Genomic DNA, 21124 nt, shown 5'->3' on the forward strand with positions numbered 1-21124 from the left:
AAAAAGCAATTGAAATTAAAAATGTAAATAGTGGAATTCAAATTGAATTGCAATACTGCAACTGCAATAAGTCAGATAGAACGACAGACAGACTGACAGACAAACTGACAGACAGAAAGAATGTATGTCAGACAGATAGAATGAATTAGACTGACAGACAGACAGAATGACTTTCAGTCACAGTCAGATCGAACAACAGACAGACAAACAGACAGAAAGAAAAACCTACAGTACAGACAGAAGTCAACAGACCGAAAGAACGAATGACTGACAGACAGAAAGAATGAATGATAGAGAGAAAGAAGGACAGACAGAGTGACAGACAGAACGACTGTCAGACAAACAGACCGAACAACAGACAGACTGACCAAAAGAACAACAGACAGACCTAATAACCGTCTACCAAACAACAAGAAGAACCGATAGACACAAAGATTGACAGACAGACAGACAGAATGACCGAAGGAACGATTGACTGACAGAACGACTGTCAGAGAGACAGACAGAATGACTAACAGAATGACTGATAGACAGATAGACAGACAGACAGACAGGCAAACAAACAGAATGACAGAGAGACAGAAAGACAGTAAATTTATCTTCCTGTCATTCCATGTCATTTGTAATCAATTAATGAATGTCCTAAATATAGCAATGTTCTCAACTCTACAGTCTATGCATCTCTCTATGCTTTCCAAAAACTGAGCATACTCTTGGAAACAGACTTGCGGCAGGACAGAAGCAAAGTCAAATGTTGACCAGGTGACGGCCTTAAAGTAAAAACAAGTGAAGAAATGAAGTGAAGAAAGCCCAAGGCAGATGTGCAAACAAATTACAGCTGGGACATATGAGTAGGACAAGGCCACTGAAACCAAGGATGGGCTTATTATAGCTGTATGAAACATCTTGAATATCTAAGCATATGAATTTGCCGAGCACACGTAATTGTGCAATGACCTTAAAAATGCAGAAGAATAATTAACTGCGCCCATTCGGTGACTTTTTATCCAGTGAGCAAGTCTTTTGGCCTTCAGATAATTTTACTGATTTCACTGTTGTATAACTTATCTTTTTCTGCCTTAATAAAAACTATTCCTTTGATTAAATAATGATCGCCTGAGCACAAGTCTTTGATGTCAGACTTCAAACATTTGCTTTTTAAACCGTCAGTTCTTAAGGAAAACACACTTTTGGACATACAGTAACTAGTTTAAGCCTTTACAGAAGCACACTTGCTCAAGGGGAGTTTCCAGTGCATGAAATTGGTAAAAAATTGCACCATTTTTTCATATTTAACAGTCAATGTTCCACAGACAGCTAAAATTGGACTCATGCCTGTAGGGTGAGTGGGAGGAAGCTTTATGCATCTGAAGTCAACCTGTTGGTGCTAATGGTTGCCCCTGTTTTATGACAGGACCTATAAACTGAGTTTAGCATATCAACTTGTCTTTGCCCAAGGACTATCCTTGGCCTTATCCTAGGCCCATCCAGTTGCACAAAATGATTTCCTCAAGGCCAGATAGAAATGGGTAACTGGGACGATTATCTGTTAAGTGTCTGCTATCTGCACACGCATATCTCCAGCGTTGCATTAATATACTGTATTATATTGCAGAAAGATGCAGTTTTAAAGTGAACCTAACCCTAACCTTCAGCAGGACCTCAGAGCAAGAGTATGTTTCAATTTAGCAACTCTTTGGTCCTTTTTGCAGACCTGTGATGCCGGATTAAACCGCTATCTACCGCACTTCCTGCAACAGATCAAACATTAGTGCTACTTATGTAGCTCAAGAGAAGATCAGCTGATATTTTTCTCTTTTCTGTGGGAGGAATATGTTATCCCATATCTGAAGCCGTGTCAGAAAACATTTGCTTGTACGCCAAACACTTTTTCTTGATATTCTACACATGTAAAATGTGAAAGACAGAGGGTTTGTTTTATTTGTGGTGCTGCTAACTGACACTTTGCTATCATATCTGCAGAGCAGACATTTATAAAATATTCAAAATGTTGAGGTGAACTTAAAATAAGTTAAATGGAAGTGTGCTTAATGTGCTTAGATAAGCAGATATACACATTAGCTCGGTTCCAAAATGTAACTGTAATGGTAAAATAATTATATACATAAAATAATCACATAAATATACAGCTACAATGTATTCAGTGCTGACTTAGAATTTAGCAAAATGTAGCAACATGATTCTCTTGCCTATGGCTTTTGGAACAGCTTTCAAATTTGGGATGCATTTATGATGACTTAAAATGCAGGTTTTGAACAAATATAATGCTGTAATAATGCAGAAAAGACTGTAATAGCATTTATGTTTGAGAGTTAGAATTCTTTTTCCTGAAGCAATCAAACAGCATTCAACAATTCATTTCAAAACCCTATCTGTTTTCACACTCAGATAGGTGAAGAGTAATCTAGAATGTATAATCATGTCCAACACAAATATTTAAATTATAGCACCAATTTCATGTAATTGCTAATCTGCAATAACACATGGTGTGAGAGATTTCATAAATACCTAACAAAAAAATGCTGCAGTGAGTCACAAGCTCGCCCAATTTTGAAGACGGGATTTTAGGGGGCTGAACATTGATGGATCTTCGTGCCTGCCAGAAAACAGGGAGACAGAATGAAACGGAAGAGAGAATCAAAAAGAGATAGAAAGCTGTGGAAGCCCATTGTGCTGTGCACTTTTCTCCAAGACTGCAATTATTTGGGACAACAAAAGCAGTAATTCACAAAGACTGTGGGAAACCTTCTTTCAAAACCAAATGTATTGTTTCTCAAGAGATTCCTTTACAAAAAATGTGCTGTTTGGATGTACTTCAGTGCAGAAGAACAATAATTCACCCATATATGTCATTGTATATGTTATATCACAAATGATCCGACCAAATGACATTTATGTTAACAAAATATAGCACAAACTTAGAGCAAAACATTTCACTAAACTGGGCAATGTTTAATTCCATCCCAGCTGTGTTGCAGTAAATATGTAAATTACATTTAATGTCATTTGTAAGTATGATTTTTTTTAAATGCTGTCATCAATGCAAAAGACTAAATGAAATATTATTTCTAAATATATGCATTTTATCAAATGACAGAATTAGTCAAAGAGATGTGTCTAAATTACACTGAATATTTCTGATTAGATATATATATATAGGCCTATATGTAGTTATATATGGCAATGAATAATGATACAAGCCTGTAGGCTACTATTATTCAAACAGATCACATAGCAATGCTGTAAATTCAGATTTCATATTTCTTCTCAATTGGTCATTAGCTTATAATGAAGAAATGCTTGAGAAGTAGCCTACTTAATGGAATTATAAAATAACGTTATAAAATACACAAATTATTTGATTAAATAATAACACCAATGACAACGTTTGCCCCAATTTTAAGGGAGCCATAACTTCAATATCATTTCACTTCACATCTGTTTTCTCTACAAATGTATTTTGTCCAAATTATATTGTCAATATATAAACTTAATTTCAAAATAAAGACACTTCCTGTCAAAAACGATTTGGGGAAATGAATAGTGAACAATTATTGCATATGTTCATTATCTCAAAGAAAACCATGGTTTCATAATGAATGGCACATGTCCAAAATACATTGATAACACCGTGGTACTTCTTTTGTAAGTGTTGTTTTAAAAATGCATCAGTGTACTTTTAAATGAATTCAAGATGCACCATTTGCTTTGATTCCACTAACAGTGCTGTCATTAGAAGGCCCTGGTAAATAGGACACTGTGAAAGAACAGGCAAATAAATACATAAATAAATAAATAAATAAAAATAAGAATGTTATCTAAAGCTGAAGTGCCGCCTGTGTGTTTGGATATGGGCCCAAAGACTACAAACATTTTAATCAAATATTAATGCACCCCTTTAGCTGCACTCATTCACAGCTGCTTTTCTGGTCGCTGGCCACTCTCATGGTTGTTCTTTTCCCAGGTGGACCCTGATGATGAGGTTAATTATCTCAGCTTTTAGCTACACATTAGTCTCTGGTGTTGTTTGTTCATGTTCCAACTGCTCACAGGTGTGCCCTGAAGTGGCCCTGTGAACCAGCAGGTATCTGATCAGAGAGAATGATGCCACACAATGGGCACTAATTACAGAAAAGCAGACTGTGTGCGTCTGGGTCTGTGTCAAAGCTGGGCTAAAGCTGTTTGCTTTAAAAACAGTATCGTCCACTTAGCATTCTAAATATATTTTGTTGTCTGGTATGTGCAATTATAATTTAGAGCATTTTTGTGTCTTAGTGGTCGTTAGTAACCTACAGAATGTTCTTGCATTTAAAATCGCAAGATATGTTGCAGTGAGATAAAAAAAAAGGTTTTTGAAATAGGCTAAACAAACTTATTGGTATCTCAGTATGGTAACAGTCTCAATACCTCCCATAAAATGCGTACAAAGGACACTGCAAAATGCCCCTATTTTTGTGTCTGTTGAGGGAAACATTATTGATATTAATATGCTACACAATATCATAGGATCTTATAATCTTTGTTTTGCCACACAACATCATACGTTTCTATAATCTTGAAAAAAACATGAACATTTTTTGGCTTTACAATGTTTTTATACAATGGAACAATAAACAAAAAGTTAATTAGTGATAACTTACATTTTAGCTAGGCCTACAGTATTGTCAGTTACATTGTTTTTGTTTCAAAAACGACAATATTCACTCAGAATTGACCATGTTTCCAAGCAACAAACATACATTGACCTTTTGTTGTAAATGTGTTTTTGGACGAATTGGTTGAACAAATGATTCGATGACTCATTCATAAAGACAAGTCATTTGTATCATCTCTAAATGAATCAGTGCTTTGAACGAGTCGGACGAATTAATTATTAGGTGATTCGCTCATACAAACGGTCATCTGCTGGCACCAGGCGGCAAGGAAGTCCAATCGGAGGTTGAAGTCGGCTGCTTGCTGCCATCTTGTAGCAGAACTTCACTTGCGTTAGCATTCCCATTGACTCCCATTCATTTTGGCGTCACTTTGACAGCAAATAACTTTACATCTGAGGCGTTTAAAGACTCCGTTTGTCCATTATTTATTTCTAAAGATACACGACAATGTATAAAGGGCTCCATTACCTTCTATGTTACATTATGGCCCCGTAGAAACAGTTTTTGTAAAAAATAGGCTAACGATTGCATCATAACCACTCGACTCTCTGTCGCATTACCGTACAGACAGGAGTAGAAGCTCGCAGGCAATTTACTTAATATGGCGTACTGGGGTTACATTTTAAAATACTATACAAAATAATTAATCAGAATATTACTCCTGCTCACTCACGCCAAAGAACTCCCCGCTCAAGCTCGCCGTCTCTGCAAGATTAACGATGGCAGTTTGCACGCACAGCTACTAGAAGATTTACATCTGTCAGACAGGTTGCTGACATCTTCAAGCTTCGTTTGAGTCTGCGCGTCAGAAACGGAAGTGCTAAAAGACGCTAAAAATTGGCTTCAATTGTCTCAGTTGAGTTCCAATGGGGTCGCTGTGTCCATTTCTTTTACTGTCTATGGCTGGCACCTACTGGTTGAACTAATGAACAAATTGTCAAAAAATATAAACATTTAAGAAGGTATTCAAGTCATTTTGTAACTTGGCAGTTAACTCTTGACTTTTGCTTGTACCAGCCTAGCAACCAAACAGAACAACCTAAAATCTATCCAAAACCCCCTGCACAGCAACTTAAAAATGCTACATGATGCATTCGGCCCAAAATAGTACCCAGCTAACTTCCAATGGTGCTGCATCACTGCGCCTAGAGAATATCAGACTAGAAAATCACAGCTTTTCGTTTTCCATCAGTCTTAGTACGCGATGTAACTACAGAAGAGTCAAGTTTTAAATAGGAAATTTATTGAAACTCTTTGGTCATTTTTGAGTGAGATGCTAATGGTCTAATCAGATTCAATGATCTATGCTAAGCTACAGCTAAAGTACCACCAGACCCTGAGATCGGCTGAATGGATTCGAAAACAGTAAAAGTAAACTGTTTAACTCTATGGGAGTTGGAAAATGAGTCTATTTTAGTGGAGTGTTCCTTTAAGTCAAATGTCCAGGTGCATAACATATCATGAGAAATGAGGAGGCACACCACATGATCTCAAAAGCAAAATATCTGCCGGTGTGACTCATCCTCGCCTTCAAAGCAAGAAAATCAGCAACACTCTTTGGTTTGGATCTTGGATCCATGATTTAATCATTGTCACTTGTGATGTAGGTCAGAATGTAGGACAGGACATGAGATTTTTTTTCTTATGTAAGGTTTATGTATAGTTTTTTGAGCCTTGGGTGTTTGTGACATTTGAAAGAACAGCAGAAGCCTCTGGTGGCTGGGAATGTGAAGTGAGAACTGTGCCGTACCCGTGCTGTGTGACTTTGAGGATGCGTGGTTTTATTCAGCAGGCAAAGACAGCCGGTGCATTGTGCAAAGTTAAAAAGAAGCTTTTGAAGAGTCTAGATTCTCTAGACTGAAGCTAATAAAAAATGCATTGTTTTAGCACTGCTAAAACAAAAGCATCCCAACTTCATTAATTTGATGAAATGATTCAGAACAATAGTTAATTATCTTACTTACATTTTAAAGCTTCCACTAAGAAAACAACTGACCTGGCCACAAGACGGACAAAAAATATTAAATAATATTACAATATTAAATAGCCTATAGTTAGTTTAGTTTAGAATATAACAAGTTTTTACCTAATTTACACACACACAATAAAGATTATTCATCACCCTCTATGATGAACATTTAATATCCAAAGAAACAAAAAGAACCAACTGGACATTTATTTATTTTTAATATTGGGAAAGGATTTAGTCAGATTATTAAAATGTACTTCACACTAATAGGAAAAAACATTATTTTAAAAACTGTTAACTGAAAGGTTATTTGAGAAACCAAAAATGTTCCATATGGCATCACCTAAAATAAATAAATAAATGAAATTGGAACCCTGCATATTTTTTAAGGGTGCATTCTTTCTAACTCATAGGTCTTCTGATTTTCTAGCACGAACAGGATACTCCTCAGCTATCAGATTGTTTCACCATAAAACTTAACACTTTTAAAAATGGTTTTCTACAGTACCTTTTTGAATTGCAAGATGGCGCCAATGACCTTGTGTTAGTATAAAAAGTCGATATGGAAGTACAACAGCTTTGTTGTCAACATCATCCGTACGTCCCAATATAAGTCAAATAAATTAAACATCTGGATATTCAATAGGTAAAAATTAGCCTGATGACCTACATCCCAATGAGATTTTAATGTGTGCCACCAATCCACCCTTTGTTTAATAAGACTATGACAGTCGAAATGATGAATTGTGGAAATGTCGTAGATCTGTCTGGTTTGATACGGCGTTTAAATTTTTTTTGTGTCAATAACTTTTAATGCCAAAATAAATTGTTATTTGAAGTTGGTTGAGTCCTAGATGGTCAAATTAAGAACAACAGCAGAGTGTAGTAGATTATGCCTGGGGATGTATTTATAACTACACAGTTCAGTACACACTCTAAAGAACTTTAGGTCCAGCTATATGCCTACAAGGTTATAGACTACAAACAATTTGTGAAAGTTTTATTGACCAATCAAAATCAAGTGAGCAAGGTCAATCACATTTGTTGAATCAATGAATGCAGTCTTGGTGGGAAGTGGGAATTTTGGAAATTTAGCAGACGCGACTTGCACTGTATTCAGGCTAACAATCATCTCCTAACACGTGTTCCCTGGGATTCGAACCCCCAACCTTGCGCTTGCTAAAGCAATATTCTACCACTTGAGCTAATGGAACACTATACTGCACTTTTGTGACTTGCATTGTGCTGCCATCTACTGTGCTTTTAAACAAAATGCCTACACGGAATTGTGACACCAAATTTCTAAACACATTTGTAGCAGCTAGACCCTATAATAATTCTGCGTTTATACATTACTAGTCATTAATTAACTTTAAATCACAGACCGTGTTCAAAGAGCATAGCTGCGTTTATCGCTTCAGATATCATAGCTGTGGTGAGTCAGCTAACTTGGTGTTTTCGCTTATCATAATAACGTGGCCATATTCTTGAACGACCTGTTTATGTTTCCTTTATGTGTACATGAGGACAATAAAAACTATATGTTTACTCTATGTGCAACATAAGCATGATTAAGGCACTAATATCAAATCTCCCAGTATTAACATTGAATTTTGAATATGGTCTTTGAAGTACTTGGTCTTAAGTACTTTGAAGTAATCCCATATTATATGAACGATGGTGATCTGCAGAATTTATATTCATAAATAAAATAAAGAGTACACAAACCAGAGATTGCAATAACAACCATATGAAACTATCTTATGCCAAAACACCATGTTTATTAGACACCAAACTCCCTGAACAATCAGAGTTATTAAAAACACTTCGTTGCGAAGCATACGCAGGTTTACACAAAGTGAAAACGAAAAAAAAAAAAACCTTGAGAACTCCACACTGGAGTCAAAAAGCACCACAGTATCATGTTGTGATCACATTCCCAGTGTATAACACATTTACCCACACACGTGAGTTTGATCTCATTTTCTCTTTGAGAAGGAGTGTTGGCCTTGCTCCTCGCATGGAAATCAAAGAGATTGAGAACAAGGGCCTTGCACACAGGGCCAGTTTGAATTCAAAATAGTGATATCTCGGTATCCAAACGGTTTCAAAACGAGTAAACAAAAAGTGTGACCCGTTACCTGATCTATGCGAGGACTGCAAACCAGCAGACCGAGCACATCTACATTGTAAACAAAGCAGTTGAGCAGTTCTTGTTTGCTACTGACACACAGTGCTGTACTCCAGCAAACCAAAACATGATGCACCATTCTAGGACAAACCAACCAGAGGCCAGTTAATACTATAATAAAAATTTTCCATCACGTTTGCATTTCAATCCGAACACTGAGATTTAAAAATGGGTGAATAGGGTAGGATGAAGTTCCAAAATAGTCCAAATACATAACGTTTCCATCTTAGTAATATACAATAGAAAAATCAAAAAGGTGTGATATCAAAGTTTGTCAAACCAACGTATGACAATGAGCTCTGAAGACGCCAGGACGTTCATGCATCTACGGGCTCACTTGTTCAAGTCAGTCTACAGATTTGGAGATGTCGTGCTCCGTTGGTTCTGAGGTAAACTGGAGTCGTCTGACCGCTTCCTTGATCAGGTTCCCCGACAATATGAGTTCCTGGAGGAGCTGGTGCGGATCGTCCTCGTCGATTTTCTTTCGGTTCCACGGGGATCTGAAATGGTCCCATTCCTGATCGCTGGATCCAGGTGGGTTGTACGGACTGGCCCGGGTGGTACGTAAACTCCGGCTGCGGAGACGGATGCACCGCTGAGCGCCCACCGCGCTGCTGCCGTCGTTAACGTCAGGTCTGCTGCTCGCGAGACCCTGTAGACGTGACATCGCCTTCTGGCTCGAGCTATTGTTGTGAAGCTGCAGCGCCTCGCCGATTTTCGACACGAGTGCGTCTACTTCCTTAGAATCAACCGTTACCGACTGTTCCAAAAAGAAATAGTTCTCCTTTAGACATGGCATTTTTATTATAGCTTCAGATAACAAATATCCAGCCGAGAGGGTTGTTTTTATTCAAACAGATGCGACCGTTTAGCCGGCGTCCGCCACGCTGCCCAACAGAAACAGCTAAAGGGTTGATTTGTAAACAATGGATGACGCAGAATCCGGCACGTACCATTTCTGAGCAAGAGGGGGGCATGCTCGGTCGTTTTAAAATGTAAACCCGTGTGTTATATTGTATTCAGAAAGTTGGAGAATTATTTTATACGTATCAGCTGCTACATAAATTACATTTTCCGCTCGGTTTAAAATCTTCATTTATTTTGGCTCCGCCATGCATCTCCGTAGATCTCTGTATTATCAATCATGGCATTACATAACAGTCCCGGATGGATAAAAACGTTGTACTAGACCGCGACACGTGTGAACTCATTGCACCCAATTGCTGTTGTAACTGGATGTGAGATTATTAGAAGTACTTGATGTTTAAGAAGTTTCTGAAGTATACACGGTCATCAAATCAGTATGATACTTGATAACTTAATTTTCATTTTTGGAACGGGTGATCTGTTTGTTTTGTCTGGCATGTGGCAGGCGGTTATTTTGCAAGTAATCAAATTGTAGACACATTAATTGCCTATTGAATTAACATGACAAATAGGTTGAACTAAAATATGTAGGCAGGGACGTCGTACAAGGGTCAAAAAAATTCATGGTACGGTTAGTTTTAGACATCTGTTTGTAAAGAGCATATATCTCCATCATTGGTTTCTACTGTGCATATATTGTGGCCTATATATATATTATATATATAGCTATTAAGGAAGGGCTTTACAGTGTACTATGTTTGCATAATATTTGCAATCATACCAGTATTAAAGGTGTGTTCTGTCTTTATGTAACTGTGTCAAAAATCTAATTAAATAACCTGATTTATTCAGACTTGCAACAGTGACTCTACAGAAGTTAGCTGAGCTGCAGCAGCTTGTTGGTTGAATCATCCTCGCAGATTAAAGGAATAGTTCACCCTTAAAATGAATCTTCTTCATTATTTACTTACTGTTTGGTCCATATGACTCATGTGCTTTGTGTGAGAAACAGGCCACAGTGTATTTATTTTCTTTTTTATCTATGCTACTCTTGACAATAATGCTCTTTGAATTAATCATCTTTTAGGTTGAGTCATGTGGATTACTTTTATGATACTCTCACAAAGATTTTATGTCCTTGAAATCAGTACCACTTTATTGTAATTGCCTGAATAACTTTTGAGGGGAAAAATAACTTTGAAGTGAATTATTCCTGTCACTTTCTTAACCATGCACAAATGTAAATAGTATTTAATGTCTGCTCTGTCACTTCCTGTTCTGTTTCCCAGTTGTTAGTCTGACCACGTCCTCTTTCAATGGAAGAGGCCTCTGAGTTCTTAGAAACAGTCAGTGAATTATTTTCACCCAACTGCTATGTTTGGATGTTCGATTGCATATGGCACCAAACCATATAATTAATGTCCAGTGTTTCAGCTGGTTAATAATTATCTATCCTTAGTGTGCCCTGTGCCCTGAAACTAGATTTGTGGTCATTCATTCCAAACTTTTGCACTGAACTTTTATTTGGTCATCACTCTGAATATAGCTCAGGGCTGCTTACATTTTTTTTTTTTTTTTACCAGCTGTTGCACAAGCATTTTTCAGTGAGTAGAGTTTCATTCATGACACACATTGCAATGTTTAATTAAGTATTAATCTGATAATGTATGCTGACAGTTTGCAGAAAAAGTAAGAACATACATGAATATCATATTTCTTAACTTACACAATCAGTTTTGGTGTCTGTATTACACAACATAAGGGGGTGGGTAGTACAAGAAGAGAAATGTATTGATCATGGAATACAATGCCACTGTTTACCATGTGCATGTGATTATAATTTCCATGATCTGAGCTGCTGGATAAGATGTATTTAGTGAATCAAGGGATTGAATTGTCGATTCAAACTCTTATTTAGATGTTTTGAGCACATTATTCTACATCTAAAAATGAGATGAGGTTCCTTATGTTTTGTTTTCATGGTAAATTAATATATGTCAGCCTGTAAGCTGTGATTCTATATATATTTTGTATCTGCACAGATTGCACCATCTAACATCCATAGCAGCTTTCTTTGTTTACCTCACAGCAGGAGAACAGTCTTAAGCACAGACTGAAGTATCTACACAGGCTACTGGTGTGCCGTTGCTTACAGTCTCAGTCATCAGCCTGCCCACAGGGACCTTGTTTCTCAGAATTCAACTTACTGAGAACCCAGTGTGCCATGTGGTCATTGTGATAAAAGAAGTTGAGGTCATTCTTTTTTTATTCAGACACTACTGTGATATGAGTAAACGTTTAATAAGTTGTCTGACCATGTGCTTAAATTTCAGTCACATATTGATTGATGCTATTACTGTAGTAGGTATACTCAGTATTTGCTTATATTATGGTTAAACCTTAACCTTATATATATTGATAATTGTTGGTGCTAGAGACTCAAATCTTGCACTTTATTGATGAGAGATGTGCTTTTACTTTCATAAGCATCAGACTTGAATACCACCTAAAGGATGGTAAAACAAGTATAAACGTGCCATAAAATTGCATTGAATAAAAACGGTTGATGGGATTCCAAAGACCAGTATACAAGAGACTTTTTTTTTTTTTTTTAACTTGGGCCATTAAAATACACCCGGCAACACTTTGGCAATATGTTTCTAATATCTTCCCTACAATATATTATCATTGTGGCAGCTACTTTTTCATGAACAAGCACCACACTTTCGCATCTTTCTTCAGATTTTAAATTAAGTTAATCTAAGTTAAGGCTTTCTATTTTATAGATGTTTATAAAAAAAAATGCAACCAGCTGCAAAGGATCTCTTATCTGCTTTAACAGAATAATGTGTAAACAATGTGTACAATGTATATAATATCAAATTATATTTATTGTAAAAAGTGCTGTTTGAATGGAATAAAAAATGCATTAAAAATGCAACATTTTTTATAACAGTATAAAAACAAATTATTAATTTATACAATGTAAATGGGTATTATTAAAAATATAGCTTTTGCTTTAATGTTTTAAGAAGGAGACCCTCATAAGAGGATCATCAAAAACCTGTATAAATCTAGCCTGCATAAAATATTTGAATGGAGAGGTAATGGTCTGTAATCTTCAATGCTATCGTCAAAGTTGTAAAACTTGTTCTGTTGCTTTTGGACTATCTTAGATTAGTTTCTCAGAAAGGAAGAACAGGCCTGTTTCTTTTTGGACAAGTCAGTCCTTGAAGTTTACATGGGTGGGGAGCATGGGTTATTTGTTGTGGGCGAGGCCAATAAACAGAAACATTAACACAGACCCATGATGTGAGGAAGGAAGTGCTCTGTCTGTTTCAAGGATTCAAGAGGCCTTGTTTCAGATGAAGGGTCGAGGGATTCTGGGTATTTCTAAGTGTTCTGCTAGCTTTGTTTTTTAAATGGAAGCATACAACAAATCAGGGCCAAGTAACCAAGGAGATAATCCATAAGCCAGTGAATGAGCGGCAGAGAACCTCTCCCTGCTGATTTACTGCCCTGTTCTTTATATAGCGTTAAGCGAGAAGCTTTATTGCTTATTTTCTTCCTGTTTAAATGCCATCTTCAGTCTAATATACTTCTGGGTACAGAAATAAATGTATGAACGTTGATAGTTTATTATTTTTAAAGTGGCAACATTCTTGTTTGCATATGGCCACATGAAAAATGTTAAGTGCAGAGTTGAAAAATATTGCTAAAGGTTCCACAAGGTGGGTTTAACAGCAATGCCATAGAACCATTTTAGATTCTTTCAGTGAATATTCATAAAATAACCTTTTTGTCTTCATTTAGGCTAATGAAGGTTCACACACACACACACACACACACACACACACACATAATACAAATAATATTTTTCCACTATAAAGAACCTTGCATTGGGCATTGAAGGTTCTTCATGGAACTGCGGGTGCCATTAACTTTGTTTTGTGTGCCTAAATAAAGGCTTCAACATTTTTGGTTCCCAAAAGAACCTTTCACTGAAAAAAATCCTTAAAATAAGCAAACTTTCTTAATTTGAAAAATATTTTCTTAAAGAACCTTTGGGGCATTGGAAAGGTTCTGTACAGATACCAGTGTTCCACATGCCATAACCACACCATTTCTAGGCCCAAAAGTATCTTTTTACATTAACTGCCATGAGCAATGTTGGCAGATTTCAAATTACATACTTCCTTGGAGTCCTGCCCCAACTTAACAGCTGCTTCTACGATGAATGTAAATGCTAAAAGCTAGATCTCCTGAAGTGTTAAAGACCTCCACATATGCAGTTCCCCAGTCAGGTTGCATTTGCCTGACTCATCATACCTGTGTGAATTGTGGGGGTGGATGAATGGTAGTTGCATGAACGCAAACAATTCTGACTTTGGACAAAACACTCAATTAGATGTGTTCCAGAAACTTCTCCTGTACTATCAAAGGAGTCTTACTGTAGCTGGCTGGTGTCGACCTCCTCAGACGAGTGAACTCAGCTCTCGGACGGGGATTGGGCTGAACTGGATTAGCCACAGACTTTTCTTGTGCAAGGGACAATTGTAAATCTCATACAGTCTTACTTAAGAGAGACTCATCCTAATCAGAGTGTGTGATTGCAGTTGGGACAGTACTGAAAAGCTGAGAGGTCACCACTATTAGTTCAAACTTCAATGCTGTACGCTTCTTGATTATATCACTTTATTAGGCTACTTGATGACAGTACTTTGGGGTCAGTTTATTTTTTTAAGAAATGAATACTTTTTTTTTTATTAACTAAGAAGAAGAATGTTTCTTGAGCACCAAACCAGCTTATAATGATTTAGGAATACATTACATTTGAAAATATATTACAATAGAAAACAGTTATTGTAAAATTTGTATGGGAGTACATGCACATTGTATTGTGATCAGGGTGAAACCTTTATTTTCAAAGATGTTTACATGCTTCACAGTCATTGGAATTTACCTGTTTGAATGTCATTTGCATGCACATGCACGTTCTTTTCTGACATTTTGACAGAAATGCACATTCTTTTCCTGGAATCTTTTCTTGAAATACTGGATATGATTGCTCTTGCCAGTTATTAAGATCTACGAAACAGCTCATTATCACTCATTCATAAACAATAATCATTCATTCAACAGTGACGAATTGCAAAATGTAGAACACGACGTTTGTTTTAATGCTTTTAAAATGTTAATTGCTACAATAAAGTATTCTACAGTAGACTGATTTATTTATTTATTTTTAAAAACACCTGTATCTAATATCCTTAGTTTAGTAATGTACACAGCCTATTGCTTTAGTGGATATCCCAAAAAAGGTGTGTGGATGATCCAAAACTGTGATTATTACAGGCATATGCCAGCGGCCGCATTTCGATTTCTAGAAATATTGGTTTAATATGGTAATGTTAATGCATGTGGAGGACACTATGAGCAAAAACACTAAGTATCAGAATATTGTGTAAACACAGTCATTGAAATCACAGATTGCCTGAAGATGCCTCTTAACAAACAAGAGTTTATGCCGTTGTTGACTTCATCATAGTCTAGAAATAAACATGACTGCCTGGTAATGTGTTGATAGGGTGAGCGTGTGATATATGATCTTGCATATTGCTCAAAAGAGTGGTTGATAATTTAGGACGGCATAAAATACTAAACATTACGGAGATGCCAAAACACATCTCTCATAACAGAAGGAGGGAGAAATTCTCAGAGCCACATGTTAGTTTTAGTGAAGGTTGTGTCAGTCAGAGTTATGATTTCCTAGAATCAGCGCCCCTCCCCCGTGATGGAGGCCATGTGTGTGTGTACGGGAGCACGTGTTTGAGAGCCGCACTGGCTGCCCTCGGCCCTTGAGCTGCAGCCAGCATGCGAGCTCTAATAGCTGTGTTTACAACAGCACACTCCCCTCCCTCTGCTTTTTGACTTTCTCTGGATTTCCATTTTGGAGGCCACGGATGAAAACGGAGCGAAGTGCTGTGGTCAGCACACACGTTCGTTCTTAGCCCAGTGCTGTTCTACAGCGCAAGCCTCACGCATGTATGTCTCACGTATATCACCTCATCAAACAGAGCTCATTGCCAGAGCAATTAAAATGTGAAGCAAATCTCAAATGACATGGACTGTGGAGTGGCACAGTTATTGATAGAATGGTCAGTGTGGAAATATGGGGACTATTCTTAGAAGCACTTGTGTTACAACAGACAAGTAAACAACTGTCAGATTAGAGTCTGCGTTATGAAATGTTTTGTGAGTAAATATTCTTCATACACTCTACTACTTCAACTAGTTTAAAGGACAAGTCATCCAAAAATCATGTTAAAAATGTTGTGAAGCCTGATCCCGTTCTAGCAGTTTTGGAGACTTCTGAGGTACTGAACACTTTTTCAAGATCTCAACAGCCATAATTGTTTTTGGATATGGTCCTTGCTAAAAAAAAAAAAAATGGAAATCTTCAGATTCCCGATTTTTCAAAACCTGGTTGTCTGAGTTGTTCCATGTTTTACGATTGGAAGGTGTACATTTATTGGAGCCCAATCTACACTGTTGACTCCAAGCTCTGTGGGAAACCTTCCTTGATTTCCTGAAGCCTCTCTAATCTACTTTTATGTAAAACTCTTCCTGTCGTATTATAAAAATCCATGTTAGCCCATTCCACCCCTTGTTTTTTCAATTTTTTTATTGTATTCTATTATATTCTATTGTTTAAATATTTTGTTCGGTATTTCATTACAAAAAGCTTAAAAATGTTGTTTGAACATTTATTTTTCTCTAAAGAAAACAAAGGCTTCTGTTTTTCATAAAGTTGAAGTGACTTGGCATCTCAACTGGAGAAATTCTGAGAAGGCTACTGTAAAAGTTAAGATTTTAAGTGAATAATGCCTTTTGCAACAACAATTTACTTTTTGTCTGCGTTTCGAAAACTTTTGTGTACAGACAACAATGTTATGCACGCCAGGCCAGTAGTTGGCGATGTCACTTTGAAAAGAAATGCCACATCTCTCAGCATTTTTACAAATTTTTATTTTTGTAGTTACCACTGAGTTAAAAATGTTATTGCATTAAAAAAAAAAAAAAAAAAAAAAAGGTTTAAATAAGTTTTTTTTTTAGTTTGTGTTTTCAGGTCCCCAAAACGCCAATCTGGGGTAATCAGAAATTGCCCTTTTTAGCTGAAAATATAACTGTGTAAACACCCCTTTAGTTTTAGTACATGTGTGTGACAAGGCTTTAAAAGACTAATGGGTGCCATTTATACAGAACACATTTCTGCATTAAAAAAAAAAAGTCTATGCATCAAAGTTTTTGCATATCAGTTTAAAAGTTGAATTACAGCACTGATTCATCAAATGCCATTATCTGAAATGCAACTAAAGGTCAATAAAACACAGGGAGAGTACCATGACAGTTTGGTTGCAGTGTTTTTGAATTCAACCACAGAGGACAGTTTATCCCTCATGATGTCATAAGAGGCCCTAGCAGGGTGGGACAGTAACATGTTCAGTCATCGGGTGTTTCGGATGTTGTTTCCTTTTACTCTCTTACTTCCCTCATTGCAAAACATAGTAATGAATGAGATGAGCAGCAGTGGGGACTTCTTCCTGCCTCAAGACATGCACATATCTCACGTACAACACAACTGTTCCTCTCATGACATGTGTAAGCATGTGTGTGTTTATTCAAGAAGTTGTGGGTTGTAATGCAGAAGAGCAACCAATGAACACTTTCATTTTGTTGTTTGGTAAGACACTTTGTTGCTAGACTAGCCTCAGAAAAGCCTGTACACTAGTATTAAAGTAAACTTATATAATTTCAAAGAAACTGCACTAGACAATGGTAGGCGAACAATAGGGATTGTTCGTGAAGTAATTAAGTATCTCAATGTAAATGCTGTTTCACATTGTTAACGCAAAGCCTGAATTAACCCATTTAATGTTTATGATCTGTGAAATGATGTAGGTCATGTAGTAACATGTGGCTTGGAAACACTGGCTAAAGGAAATGTACTGTGGAGCCACTCCCTGCAAAGAATGTTTGGTGTTTGGATGTGTTTTTGTTTTGACTCTTTGGACTAGGAGAAACGCGGAGTAACTGCTCTCTCTAGTGCCATCTTGTGTTGATCATAAATCACAATAAAACACAAGATTCAAATCAATTTAGGGCAGACAAAAAAAAATCAAAAATATGTTTTTAAATAATTAAAATATGTATGTTAATCAGTTCTGTGTAATAAACTATATACACATATAATTGTATAAAAACAAATATAACATCTAAATATTGATAAGTTATTATTTATTAAATATATTTATTGTTATCATCATTATGTTAATTAATATGAACAAATACATTTGATTATTTTTTATTATACACAATTATGAAAGTGTACACGAAAAATGTTTTAATAATAAAAATTTACTATAAAATAAAATTAAGTTTAAATATGTGTCAATATTTGTTTATCATTTACTTATCTAATTACTTATTGAATCATTATATGTAAATAAATGTATACATTTTGTTTACACATGCACATAAATAGCTAAAATGGAAACAATTATACAAATCAAATTATTTACAAATTGTGTTATTTATTAACTATTTATTCAATACATTTTCATGTATATTTTATACTTTTTTATTATATGTATTTGATTACACCCACAAACACACACACATAAATGAATAGCTAAAAAATAAAAACACATATATAAATTAGTGCTGTCAAATGATTAATCATTTTTGTTTACACTAGATGTGGGTGTGCTGTGTATATGTAATATGCATATAAATATAAATACACACACATGCATGAATATAATTCAGAAAAATGCTATATATTAAATAATAATATATAATAAATAATATGAAATATATAATATAAATTATATTAATATTTTCAAAGTATACCGTGTGTGTGTGTATATAAATATACACAGTGTATGCACCACATATACTATGTAAATAAAAACTTTTATTTTGGATGCAATTAATCGTTTGACAGCACTAATATAAATATAAAAGCTTATGAATAATTAACATATTAAAATAAAAGCACTTATAAAACTCAATGTCATAACAGAAGTGCTGTTCCGTACACTTCACCTTTAACTGGGTGTAGCACTTTAATCGACACTCATTTATAGCAACAAAAAAACAAAAACTATAAAGTCTTTTTCAACAGATGTGACGTCACTGAGATGAATTAATGCAACATTTAGGTTACTGTAAAAGTGAACGCCTTTTAATACTATAGATGATAAAAAATCGTGAAAGTAATGTTATATAAAATAAAATTTTGTATTGTTGTCTTTAAATATTATAGTTCACTCCAGTCTCCAGGAGCTGTTAAATACTGTAAAATATTCAACATAAAAACACGTGGCCACTAGATGGCACTTCTTCCACACTAAACTATATTTTCTGCCGTTCTGATTGTTCTTTCTTTCTTTTTATCTTCGAGCATCCATTGATCTGCTCTTTTCGCAACAAGAACAAAAGAATAAATGAAAATGCGTTCTCTGTGGGCCAACCATTGCGATGTATCAGGAATCACCCCATGCTCTTTTAATGTAAGCTCAGTTGAATGATGCAAGACCTGAGATCCATATAAGCTTAACATATCTACACAATTGACTTTGTAGAAATATTCTGCAGAAAGTTTTTATTTATTTATTTATTTATTTATTTTTTTTTAGCTGCTTATATCATTTTGCGCTTTACTGAGGGGAGGTCACTCAAGTACATGACATTTTCTCTCTCTCATGGATTGCTGTCGTTGTCATGTTTTATGTAACACAGTTGCATTTTTTTTGTTTGCTGATCTGTATTGGAATTGGATGTGTTGGACTGTGGACCAATTAGCTTCTGTATGCTTTACTGACCAATATTGGCAGTTGCCCAGGGCAGGGAGGCAGGGCAGTGTCTGTCAGGGTGGGACATGCAGGATTTCTGCTGCATGCCTGTCAGACCCATGACGAACTGAATCATTGTGTTCATCATGCTTAGGGCCTGTTTCACACTTCCTGTCAATGAAGTTATGAGTGCAAGATCTTCTGGGTTCTATACTCTTAAAAATAAAGGTTCCATAAGAGGCATTTCACAGTGATGCCATAGATAGAAGAACCATGTTTGGTTCCTTAAAGAACCTTTGAGGTAGCAGTTCTTAAAAGAGACATTTTTTTTCTTAGTGTGAAGAGCATTTAACAATTTTTTTTGTGAAACATCTTCCATAAAGAAACTTTTGTGGAAAGGTTCCACGGATGTTAAAGGTTCTTCATAGTGATTTCTAATTCATGATTGATTTTTTTCCAATTCCTTTGAAAGAATCATTCAGACAGGTCAGAAAAATGGTCATATATCAGTTTATGATTCAGTCAAAAAAAAGCAGGGATTTTTTTAAAAAAAAGTTTAAAAGTTTAAATTTAAAGTATAAATTACAGCTAAATAAAAAAAAGAAGTGACAAGTGCACAAAAATTGTGTACAAAATTGCTTAATCTAAAATTAAAATGCAAAATATAAGAAAAGCTCATTAAAAAATATTAGTACTATAATAAAACTACTAAAATAATAATAAAACTATAATAATAATAATAATAATACTAAAATAAGAAAATGGTATAAAGCAGAATATTTTTATTCATTTCATCTATATATAATATTTTAATATTAAATAAATTAATTTTCATATGAAATTGTTTTATTATTATTATTCTTAAAAAAATTAATTAGTTTAAATTTAGTAAGTGTAACCAAGCTGGATAGATTCCAGTTTATTTTCAGTTAGATTTTATCGGTTTAATCATAACATGCATCAAGGAAACCTGACACAGAAATAGGTGGTATTTCCCACTATTATTTTATGAAGACTCATAAAGGCTTACATTGCAAAATAATGTTTATATAATAAGTTCAGAGTGCGACTGTAGAGCTCTTTACCGGTGAAACTCTGCTTGCACCTCTGCTTCTTCAGCTATGCAGCACTGTTTACATGGTCAGTGTTAAGACTGTAACATGTTAATATTAATCCCGAAAAAAACGACGAACTTTTCCAGAATGTGCCCACTTTCTCTGAACGTTTGTCTCATTTGGAAGTTGAAGTTAGAAGGATGTATGCTAATTTTCCAGTGATTTATGTGTTGTTTGAAGTCTTGCTTGGCTGTCTGGATGTGTGTGTGATATTGCAGGCCTTGTATTTGACTGCTGTTGTTTACAGTGCTGTCCCTGGCGAGTGAATTCTTAGGTGCTGCTTCATATAAACATAAATAACCTGCCTCGTCTCTGTCACCGCCTCAAAACAAGCAGCTTCAATCAGCACCATCAGTAATCTGAACAGATCAGTACAAGTTCACTACATAGCACTATGTCTTTTACAAGGACTTCAGATGTTTGGCCTCCAGTCTAAAGAGTGAATGAAA

At 35.6% G+C, this 21124-nt stretch overlaps 1 protein-coding gene across 1 annotated transcript; it reads right to left on the reverse strand.

Annotated features, from left to right (window-relative positions):
• Positions 1–8406: 8406 nt before the first annotated feature.
• Positions 8407–9764, reverse strand: LOC113115922 (GSK-3-binding protein-like). The gene has a single exon (XM_026283654.1). It carries the CDS (start codon positions 9633–9635, stop codon positions 9183–9185), a length of 453 nt encoding a protein of 150 aa, XP_026139439.1. The 5' UTR covers positions 9636–9764; the 3' UTR covers positions 8407–9182.
• Between the last annotated feature and the right edge of the window lie 11360 nt (positions 9765–21124).

Source organism: Carassius auratus, chromosome 16 (genome assembly GCF_003368295.1).
Source record: "Carassius auratus strain Wakin chromosome 16, ASM336829v1, whole genome shotgun sequence".
Classification (NCBI taxonomy): Eukaryota; Metazoa; Chordata; class Actinopteri; order Cypriniformes; family Cyprinidae; genus Carassius; species Carassius auratus.